Source organism: Lathyrus oleraceus, chromosome 3, assembly GCF_024323335.1.
Source record: "Lathyrus oleraceus cultivar Zhongwan6 chromosome 3, CAAS_Psat_ZW6_1.0, whole genome shotgun sequence".
In the NCBI taxonomy this organism is placed as follows: domain Eukaryota; kingdom Viridiplantae; phylum Streptophyta; class Magnoliopsida; order Fabales; family Fabaceae; genus Lathyrus; species Lathyrus oleraceus.
In genome coordinates, this window is record NC_066581.1 from 482,650,119 (window position 1) to 482,662,019 (window position 11,901).

The 11,901-nt window shown below is 37.4% G+C and overlaps 1 protein-coding gene across 1 annotated transcript; it reads right to left on the reverse strand.

Annotated features, from left to right (window-relative positions):
- Positions 1 to 247: 247 nt before the first annotated feature.
- Positions 248 to 3,227, reverse strand: LOC127128278 (THO complex subunit 4B). Its single transcript, XM_051057519.1, has 4 exons — positions 2,936 to 3,227; positions 2,675 to 2,824; positions 947 to 1,242; positions 248 to 737 (listed from the first exon to the last, which is right to left on the reverse strand). Exons 1-4 carry the CDS (start codon positions 3,080 to 3,082, stop codon positions 470 to 472), a joined length of 861 nt encoding a protein of 286 aa, XP_050913476.1. The 5' UTR covers positions 3,083 to 3,227; the 3' UTR covers positions 248 to 469.
- Positions 3,228 to 11,901: the final 8,674 nt, after the last annotated feature.

The window sequence follows — 11,901 nt, forward strand, 5'->3', positions numbered from 1 at the left end:
CAACATATTATTACAAATTGCAGAAAAAATGTACCAACATTTAAGGGTGTATTTTAAATACGTGATATTTATATATAAAAAAAGACACAATCATCTCAGATCCGGCATATATTTTAGGGATGGAGCATAGACATTAAACTTCATCTAGCTTTCTTCTTGGCAATAATTGCATTTTGATTTTTCTAGTCTAAAAGAAAGCAATGGTTCATTCTGTATATTTAGACTGAACCATCAGAAACAATTAAAATCCAGGGAACATGTTGTCTAAATATACTTGATAGGTGTCTGTTAAAGATCTTGATGAAGGCCCAAATCTAGAAGTTTCAAAATGACATTTACAAAGGGCAAACTAATACTTAAGGAAAGTAATGCAAATCAAAACCACAAACATATGACCTATTATCCTCCTGTGTACCCAGTGCTTCCCTGATCTATTTACTCATAATAGGAGTGTCATTCATTCTAGCTATCAATCCTGATTTCCCTTTCCATTTGCTTTGTTAATCCGCATAGCCTCTAGGTGATACTTATCCAGATCTTCATCAAGATCTTTCACAGACAACTTTTGGAAATTGCGTTTTGCTTCTACGTGGCGGTGGTCATAACGCTCAAAGTTGGGACCAATAGCTCCAAGAGACACTTTCCTCGTATGGAACTTCTCTTCTCCATGGCCCATTGGAAAATAGCCATGTTTAAAGCTATTATGGTACCTGCCACCTCCAATCTTCCTTTCTTCCCTGTGGAAAAAAAAATCCAACTACAAGTAATGAGAAACAAGCTACTTACATCAACAACTACATGTATTTAACACCATATATGGGCCCATGCACGCGCACACACACTAATAAAACTTGTTACTCAAGATGCTACACACTCACAACTCCGACTAGATGCACGAAACTTAGAGAGATTAGAGTACATAAGATCAGTAATCAGAATTTCCTACCTTGCAAAGACACGGTCATTTGGTCTTCCCAGTATGCTGCTTTGACCAAGAGTTGGTCTTCCCGGTATGCTGCTTTGACCAAGAGGCCTATCAGCAGGAGTAATAGAACTTGTTCCAATTCCAACAAGCTCAATTTGCAATGGCTTTCCATCAAGCCTCATATTGTTGTACCTTTTGAGGGCTGCTAAAGCATCAAACTGCCTTGTAAAGACAACTTCTGCTGTTCCTTTTGATCTCCCATACTGATCATAATGGATGGAATACCTTTCCAACGCACCTTCTTCCGAGAACAACAGCTGTAATAGACATACAAGAGTTTTCAATTTTTCACATTATTTGGCCGACAAAAAACAGTTTCTTTCAAGAAAAAAGTTCTAAAAAGAAGGCGGTGATTGGAAAATATCATTGATGAGTTCATTTGAAGGTAGTATTAGTGTTTGGATACACTTCATTCCTTCAAATTGCAATTATGACTCCCTAATTTATCTCAAAAGATGACATTTAAAAAAGTCACTTTGAAACTCAAATTCAGAAACCAGATTGATATGGGATTGTCATCATCATAAACAATTCGTATCTGCTAGCAAAACTAATTGAATACACTTAGCAAACTGTTGCAGGCAGCAAAAATCTCAGTACCAATATTCCAAAGTAAAGTATAAGTTCAAGACAACAGTTCAAAGACATGAACTTCAGTAAAGCTAGGCGCTAGCAAAAGCTTGACAGCCAGACAAAATTGTTGCACCAAAGGGAAAAATATGATATACACAAACACACACTACACACTATTCAGAATCAAAATGACACAGATTATGCTAGAGTATGTGCATTGTATTATGAAAGAAAACCTAGTAGCACATGAAATACACAATTTAAAATTATGCAGGGAATGGCCATGCCATGAGGCATGATGTACTACTCAATTCTCAAATTTCAACTTTGTCCGTGAACTTAATTCATTAAGATTTATGTTCACACGCGACAATATAGATAATCCAAAGCAATTAACACCATAAAACCAAAGCTTGATATCAGAAACTACCCAAGGTTCAACAGAAACAACATAAACTGATTAATAATAATCAAAATAGAGGGATCAAGTTACTGTTAGAGTAACTTCAAGTATAGTTACTTCGCTCAATAACTCATTACAAACAATTTTTTTAACCAACCCAGCTACTAAATTAAAAATTCTTCTTAAGTAGATTAACTCCACAATTTTTATATAAAATTTCAAAGCTATTAGATACTTCACCAAATGAATGTATCATAATTTCTAAAAAATAAAGTAAACGTAAACTATAAGATTGCATAATTTCAATTTTCAAATTTACAAATGAAAATTTAGGGACTTCATCATTAATACAATATGAAAACAATAGTAACATTTATATTGCTGAAATTAAGTAACTACAATGAATTATGAAGCGGAGTAACTAAGCTTAAAGTTACTCACAAAGTCTCTGTAACACCGAGACCTCGTCTGAAAAAGCCACCAACACTAGTGATTACTTCAATTTATTTATTTTTTTAAAATTATTATCGGTGTCAATATGAGTTTCATGTAGTTCCGTTGTCTGTGCTTCGTGGATAAGGACATTATTACACTAGTAATAACATGATATTGCAAAAACAATGACAAATAACAACAACATCGCAAAATAAGAGAAAACGCCGATAACAATATTTCAACAAAGATAACAACAAAAATAGTAATAGTAATAATACATGAATATCTTCGTTGGAAACCCTATCATCCAAGTTAGACAAATAGAGTTTAGTGATAGGTCGAAGTTGAACAGCGTCACGATCGAGAATCGTTTCGTGAACATCGACGCTGCTGCTGCTTCTGCTTCTTCGCAACGCTTCTCTAGCAACCTGCATTTGAATCACTTACTTCATTTGTTTCGTTTCAAAATCAAAAGGCAATAACACTCTTTCAGTTCGTTTTTTCGGTTATTTAGAAGAATGAGTGAATCGCGAAGTTACCTGAGATGGAGGAATAGAGTACGGCGTGATTCTGGTTGTGTTAGGAACGCCGATGTTGCGCTTTGGTCCGTGAGCGGTGGTGAATCGGCGGCGAGCGGTGGTGGTGTTGATGATGTCGTCGAGTGACATGTCCATGCCGGCGGGCATTGGCGTCGGAAAATGGGAGAGAGAGTAGGGTTTGTAAAGAGAGAGAAAGAGAGAGGGTGTTGCTTGCTGGTAGTGAGTGAGCACAGAAAAAGTGAGGGTGTGTGTTTGAGAAATAGAGGGAAAATAGAGAGAGAGGGGAAGACTGAATAGTATTATGTGTCCTATAATAAATAAATATCAAATTTAAAAAATATATTTGTCCTAAAACAAATCATTCATATTTAAAAAATATGTTTTTTTTATTATTTATTGCTCTTCTTTCTTCAAATATTTTTTTAACTTTTTTCTATCCAATTTATAAAGTTACATATTTCTCTTTTACATACAAAATTACTTCCAATCTCTTATAGGAAAACAAATTGCCACCAAATATAGAATTTTTTCAAAATAACCAATTTTTTCAAAAAAAAAAATCAAAAATAACCAATTTTTCAAAAAAAAAATATCAAAATAACCAAATTTGGTAGAGGATGTGTCAGATGAATTGACGCATCCCCATACCAATAAGAGGAGGCGTCAGTAGCATTGACGCACATGCATTGGGCCTCATGAAGAGGCGTCAATGCTTGTGGCGCCTGCATTGACCCTCGTGAGGAGGCGCCAATGCCTCTGGCGCCTGAGTGTATTTTGCATGGTGGGTGCCAATTCATCTGGCGTCTGCATGTCATGTGGGCGCCAATTCATTTGGCGCCCACGTGGTTTGTCCAATACATGCTCCATCTCTATAAATACCACGCCTTGTATACAATTATTTTCACTCAAATTCATCTCCTAATACCATAAGTTGTCTAGTTCAACCATTGATTTCAATTCTCTTTGTTTCAACAATGTCTGCATACATTCAGAAACGAAATGCTGATGTAATATTTTCTGCCGTTGCGGCTCCGATACAGGTTCGACTTTGGAACACATATACGTTTGAACGTCTTAATCGGACGTTGTACAGTTGGTTAGAGGGAGAAATTGGAGAGGGTGAACGGATTAGAAGAATACAATGGCTTGTGTCCACGTTCAACCAACACGGAGAAGTGCGCAGATGGGTGGATATTAAGACCGACCAAGACGCTCGTAGGATGATGCATTACATGTTCAAAATTGTTTTGATGGTTGTAATCGCATAGTTTTTGTATTCTAGTTGTTTTAATTGTTTGTGTTCTTTTTTATGAACAATTGTCTTTTCGTCACAGACGTCTACTATAAAGTAAATTTAGTTTTCCATATATTGCAACAGAGGTACTATGAAATAAATTTAGTTTTTCATATATAGCAACAGAGGTACATCTGAATTTATCTGGTTGTGCTCGTTCCAACACTAGGACAGTTATTACGATTGTGACCTGGTTGACGGCATGAACTACATAGTCTAACCATTTTGTTCTCCGTATCCATTTCGGTTCGAATCTGGGTGCTGTTAGGGCGACCCTTTTTCTTCCTTTGCATAACTTTGTTGTACCAGATGATGTCCCCTTGATATTCTGACCAATAATCCTCTTTTGCCACTACCGAAAAACTAATTTTATAAACATTTGAATGGCTGTCGACTTTGTAAACTTCAGATAGCAAGTAGGATGGATCCATTCGAACCTTTGAGCACGCCGCAATGACATGGGAGCAGAGGGTACGAAAGGCTTGGAATCTTCCGCAGTCACACCAACCTCTATCTAGTTCGACTCTGTATTGTCCCATCGACATGCCCTCATTGTGATCCATGGACTCGGCAACACTAAACCAACCTTTAGTTCGGTCAAATACCGTAACCACATGTGTGTTTGCTTTGGCAGCTTCATGTCTGATGAATGTCATTGAAGCATCACTGAATAACTGTCTAGATTGCAACACTGAACTCCATTTTGAGCGTCTGGTTTCAAACAACGCTTCTAGCCTGAAATATGTAGCCTGCACCAAAGCAGTTATTAGTAGGTTACGGATGCCTTTGAAGACAGATTTCATTGATTCCACAAGATTTGTTGTCATGTGGTCCCAACGCTGACCGTTGTCGTATGCCCTAGTCCACTTCTCCAACGGAATACTATCGATCCACTGTACCGCATCTTCGTTCGACAATCTTATTTCCTCGCGGTAGCATTTGAAAGAAGGTTCTGATAATGCATAACCTGCACTGACAACCTTCTTACGCAACGTCTTATCTTTGATTTCCCGCATGAAATTTTGAGCAATATGTCTAATAAAAAACACATGCGTCGAATGAGGATTTTTCCAGCCATTGTCAATGTTATTATATGCATTGATGATTGAGGGGTGTCTATCAGAGATTAAACACAGGTTAGGATGAGGTGCAACGTGCAATTGGAGATTTCTTAGGAAAAAACTCCATCCCTCAACAGTCTCCCCTTCAACTAGGGCAAAGGCGATTGGAAAAATATTGTTGTTCCTATCTTGTGCCACTGCCATCAGTAATGTTCCTTTGTATTTTCCATACAACCATGTACCATCAATTTGTATAATTGGTTTACATAAAGAAAAACCTATGATACACGGTTGATACGCCCAGAATAGACGGTGAAATATTTTATTTCCAACAACACACGTACCATCTGGTGTATATGCGGGCAATGTTTCCATCTTGACAATTGTCCCGGGAGCATAGTGTTTTAGAGCCAACAGGTATTTTGGAAGTTGTTTGTAAGACTCCTCCCAATTGCCAAACACTTTTTCAACAGTTTTTGTTCTAACTATCCATGCCTTCCTATATGATGGAGTGTACTCGTACTCTGCCCTAATATGCGAGATTATTGTACTCACCTTTAACGATGGATTGTCGCCAATGACAGACAATATTTCATCGCATATTAGCTGAGAGCTTAATTTACGATGATCCTGCATTGGGTTTGTCAGCATGCATGTGTGATTTGGACCCATTGACCCAATCTCCCAAGACTCGCTCCTCTTCCGGTACGAAGCTGACAACCTAAAAAGACAGTGTTCATTCGGACAATAAACTTTAAACCTCGATGCGTCAGTTCTGTCAACTCTGAAATCAGCTGATAGTTGCATGTTGAATTTCTTAATGGCTTTTACACATTCCTCTTTTGTGCGAAATGTGTCTCCTTGTTTTAGAGATCCTTGCATTTGCACGTAAGGATTGTACCATACATCTGCTGAAAGTCATCTTAACCCAAATTTAACCTTGTCATGTGTTGGGGTGGGAAATATACATGACTTGCTGGTATTGGCTCATCTTCCTCTTCAGCATTCACCATCGAATCAACCATGATCTCAGGTTCCTATTCTTCGTCGTCTGGAACATTCACCTCAGCTTGTTCGTCATCAGTCTCACAAAACAGTTGTGACTGATCAATGTACTGAGACTCCTGTTGTTGATGTGGTAATATATACAACTTTATATCGTTGTAACCGGATTGTTCGTGACTGCCAAACATATGTTGAACATCATCATCATCTCGAATCTTCTTCTGATAAAAATTTACCTGGTTTTTTGCAAACCAAACTGGATTTTTATAGATGATCTGACCCACATTATTGCACTGCAATTTCTTTTCTATTCTTTATTTCAGATGTAAAAAATTTGATCGTCGATTTATTGTAAACCGAGTCACTTTTGTGTTTCGAAAACAAAAATCGAACAACTGATGATCAAATATTTCACCTTCGACATGGGCACTGATCATGTAATGTTGTGTGGAAGACATTATGTTGGAATATTAAATATGTAGATAGTTTGAATGGAATTGGAATTGAATGCATTGTTAAGTTGTTCATCTGCAGAGCATAAATAGCTTGGTCATTGGTAAGTTGGTTGTTGCATTGATAACTTGGTCATTGTCTGTACAGACTTGACCATGCATGTAGTAGAAGGAATCCAGCATGCAGAGAAAAGATTGAAAAGAATACACATGCGTCATGGAATCAAAGAATCTCTGAGCTTTGTGCCCTAAGATTCCAACCTAGGCGCCCATTCCTTAGGCGCCCATTCCCTAGGTGCCATAAAGTAACTAAGGCGCCAAAGGGTTGGGCACCTCTTCACAAAAGTAGTCTTAGGCGCCACTAGGAAGGGCGCCCCTTCCAATTTCCATACACTAAGGCGCCAAGAGGAAGGGCACCTCTTCCTTGCATGTGAGAAATCACATGTAGGCGCCAAGAGGAAGGGCTCCTCTTCCCTTGCATGTGCTTTCTTCACATGCGCCAAGAAGATTCCTCACATGCTAGCTTTCTCTTCCATTCTGAATTTTGTCATTCTCTTGTCTCCTCTTGCCTTTCCAGGCAACCAATCACACTCTTTTTAAGTTCCAAACCTACTCACTCATTCATCTATAAATAGTCTCTCATATCAACAATATCAAATCATCTTCATCAATACTCAAGTATTTTCTTCTACCACACTTCTTTCATCTACCAAACTCAAGCTTTGCAAATTCAAATCATGTATTTGTTGACTATAGGCGATGAACACAGAGGCACAATCGAGAATATCTCGGCATTTGTATGTTATCTCTCTCTTTTAGTTTCTATTTTTGGATTACTACTTATAGATATCTTTTTGTGTTATACTTTTGTTATGTCTCTCTTTTGAGTTTCTATTCTTGGATTACTTCTAGTAGATATCTTTTTTGTGTTATATCTTTGTTATCTCTCTCTTTTTAGTTTCTATTTTTGGATTACTTCTAATAGATGTCTTCTTTGTGTTATACCTTTGTAATATCTCTTTTTTTAGTTTCTATTTTTGGAATACTTCTAATAGATATCTTCTTTGTGTTATACATTTGTTGTCTCTCTCTTTTTAGTTTCTATTTTTGGATTACTTCTAATAGATATCTTATTTGTGTTATACCTTTGTTATCTCTCTCTTTTTAGTTTCTAATTTTGGAATACTTCTTATAGATGTGTGTTTGTTGAGTATGTATTTCTTCTTCTAAATGTATTTTCTTACTTTTTTGTTATTAGGATCCGAAGCGGTTTAGATGTCGCGTACATGAATATATATCCCACGATCCTTTAATAGAACCATATATTAGAGGATGTGGATTTGGAAATCTACTAAACATTGTTTCGTACTGGGTGGACTACAAGTTCATTCTGGCTTTGTTGGAGAGGTGGAGACCCGAGACCCACACATTTCACCTTCCGATTGGTGGGTGTACCGTCACACTTGAGGACGTGTACATGTTGTTGGGTCTCAGTATAGACGGAAAGGTAGTGAATGGGCGAGTTAACCAAGACAACAATATATGCAATGAATTATTGGGTGCCCCTTAGACGGCGAAACTGAGGGGGACACATTCGGTCAAGCAAGGGAGCAAGGAATAAATTTAAAATACCTAAAACAATATTATGTCAGTATAGTATTGTCCGACGATTCAACCGAGTATGAGAAAATAATAAAAGCTCGATGTTATATTATGATTTTATTTGGTAACTTTTTGTTTCCAGAAAGTACAGGTAATTCTGTGAATATAATGTATCTACCTTTATTACGCAACATTAATAAGGTAAACACTTATAGTTGGGGTTCAGCTGTGTTGGCCCATCTATATAGTGCAATGTATAGAACTGCAAAAAAGAATACATGTACTTTTTTTTCATGTGCTTATTTTCTTCAAGCTTGGGGGTGGTCGAGAATGTCGTCGCTCGCCCTGATAAATGAGCGCCCATTCGTGTTCCCATTTGCAACCAAGTAAGTCTAACACTTTACCATTCACCATTTAGTTAATTATATTTATTATTATAATTAACAGTAAATAATATTTTTCACTTCTTTTTATTATCTTAGGTGGTCAGTAAGGGGAATGAACTACAATAGGTGTCTGAAACACGCTATTGTAGTCTATCGAAATCTATTGGACCACATTGGACATGACGATGTAATAATCCTACCGAACTATATTTTAATTTAAAAATACTTCTCAAATTATTTTCCATCTAACCATTTGGTATTATTTTACAGTTTATTTGGAGGCATATTTGGGTCTGAATCATGATGTGAACCATGACGATGCTGCAGTTTGGACAGCGAAGACACCGATTAGCCGATTCACTACGGTGGAAATGCACCAAAGTGATCGGGTCAAACTGCAGTTCGGAATGCTACAATAGATTCCAGAATCTCCCACGTATTTGAGGAATTGGCATCAAAAAATGGTCGATGCACAATGGGATTATTCTGACTTGAGAGACTTTGCAAAAGACATGTGTCGTCAATGGAGGAATCGACGATAACACATCTTGAACGAACCAGTCATCCAAGGTGCAAGACCCACTCAACAATATATGGCATGGTTTAGGTCTGTAACAACTCAGCAATTTGTATCTGAGTCGCGGTATTTTATGGATCCACGCCAACTTGCTTCGTCATCGTATGCCCCACATCAATTCACCATCCAACACCAATGTGAACCCACCCAAACCCAACAGCCAACCACACAACATCAACCGACCACATACACACAACAACCAAGCACCCAACATCGCAACCCGTTCATGCCAACCACCCAACAACCAACCATCCAACGTCACACCCCGTTCATACCACCCATCCAAACACAAAACCAAGAATCAAACCCCGCATCCACAACCGTCTACAACCTAGATAATTCATATGAGTCACTTCATCGTAGCCCCCCTACCAATGAACACCCAACCACTGTTTAACTATAGTACGCCCCAGGAACCATTGCTTCATTTTCAAAACGACTCAATGGCCCAATTTGGGCAACTATACCGTCCCCAATTCACCCAACCCCAACGCCTTAACTACGATGACATGGGCATCGAACTCCATTACGGAAGCGTCGTTGGCCAGAGCCCCTCCGGATATTGGGAGCAAATGATGACACATCTGTCAAATACCGCCGGAACTTCCGCCGATCCTTCCAACCAGCCATCGTTCGATCAGGTCAGCACCCAAAGACCACAAACACCTCAAGAAAATCGTGGGAGACCTCAGAGACAAACTAACGCACCGGGATGTGGAACCGGGGGACGTTATAATCGGGCGGGTCATTAGTTTTTTGTCTGTCCAATGTAACCAATTATTACATATTTAATGAATTTATTTTTTTCATTATTATTTCTTATGTATTAAATAATAAATATTAAATATTAAAAATTAAAAAATTAAAAAACTAAATAAATATAAAAAAATTAAAAAATAATAGGAGGGGGTGTATGCGCCAAATGAATTGGCGCATACACCCACCATGCAAAATACACGCAGGCCTCAGAGGCATTGGAGCCTCCTCATGAGACCCAATGCATGCGCGCCAATGCTACTGGCGCCTCCTCTTATTGGTATGGGGGTGCGCCAATTCATCTGGCGCATCCTCTACCAAACTTGGTTATTTTGGTTTTTTTTTTGAAAAATTGGTTATTTTCGAAAAAAAATTGAAAAAATTGGTTATTTTGAAAAAAAAAATCCCAAATATACTATTATATCTTTTCTTTTATTTCTTATTATGACACGTTGAGTTTTTAAAGGGCTTTTAAAAATTTTGATTTTAATTCTATATTATATTTCTTAATTTAATAATATTAATAATTTCTGTTATATTTTTTGAGAATCTTTTAATTTCTTTTCTCTCAATCTAACAATTAATTAGTTTCATAATATCAATTTAGATTTTTTTTTTTAAATATTAACATTTTGAAAACTATTTTTAAAATAATAAATTTTTCAAAATAACTACATTTAAAAGAAGATGCATCAGATGAACTGGCGCATCCGTTTTTGGCCAAGAGGAGGCGCCTAAGGCCTTGGCGCCTGCATTGGAAGTCTCATGAGGAGACGCCAATGTCCTTGGCGCCTGCATTGGGCCTCATTGTTGGTGTAAGCCCTAGAGGCCAATACTTTTGGTACTTGTATCGAATTATTTATTAATTAATAAAAGGTTTTTTCTTTATTATGTTTGATTAATAAAGTCCCTAGAATAGCTAGTCCGTTTAATGTATCAAGTATGACTTAATCATGAGATCACATTAAACATAAGGACACTATTCTTAAAGTATCCGTAGTCGAGCTTTATTGTGAAGTGGGATAACATTAAAGCATTAAGACTATTATGTTTGTAGACTGATGATCACATCTCATGGATCATGGATAAAGAGTTATCAAGTCTTAAACATAGGTATGAATATTAAGAGTAATATTTATACCGGATTGACCCGCTATGAGAATACTATATAGAAAGTTATGCAAAGTGTCATAAGTTATTCTCATGGTGATAATGGTGTATACCACTCTTCGACCTGAAACCACTATGGATCCTAGATGTAGAGTCGAGTGCTTTATTGCTGATCCAACGTTGTTCGTAATTGGATAACCATAAAGACAATTGATGGGTACTCCACGAAGCATGCCGAGGGACATGAGTGACCTAGATGGAATTTGCCCATCCTGCGTAACAGGATAAATGTCTATGGGCCCAATATTGAACTGGACAAGGATGACACGGTCTATACCTTGTGTTCAATATAGACATAAGGGCAAAGGGGTAATTATACACATAATTATTATCACAGGAGGTTTTGTCAGATCACATGACATTTTCGTGACTTGGGTAACAGTGATGTGTTGCTAGATACCGCTCACTGTTTATTATGTTAAATGTGTGATTTAATATAATTGCCAACGTCGCGAAAACCTACAGGGTCACACACAAAGGACAAATTGATGAGAGATAGAGTAACTAAGGAACACCGTAAGGTACGGTGCACTTAAGTGGAATACGAAATATGGTAAGGTACCAAATACTTAAGTGATTTTGGCATATTATGAGATATGGGCCAAAATACACTTAAGTGGGCTTTTTAGCTTGAAGCCCACACATGTGGTTCTATAAATATAA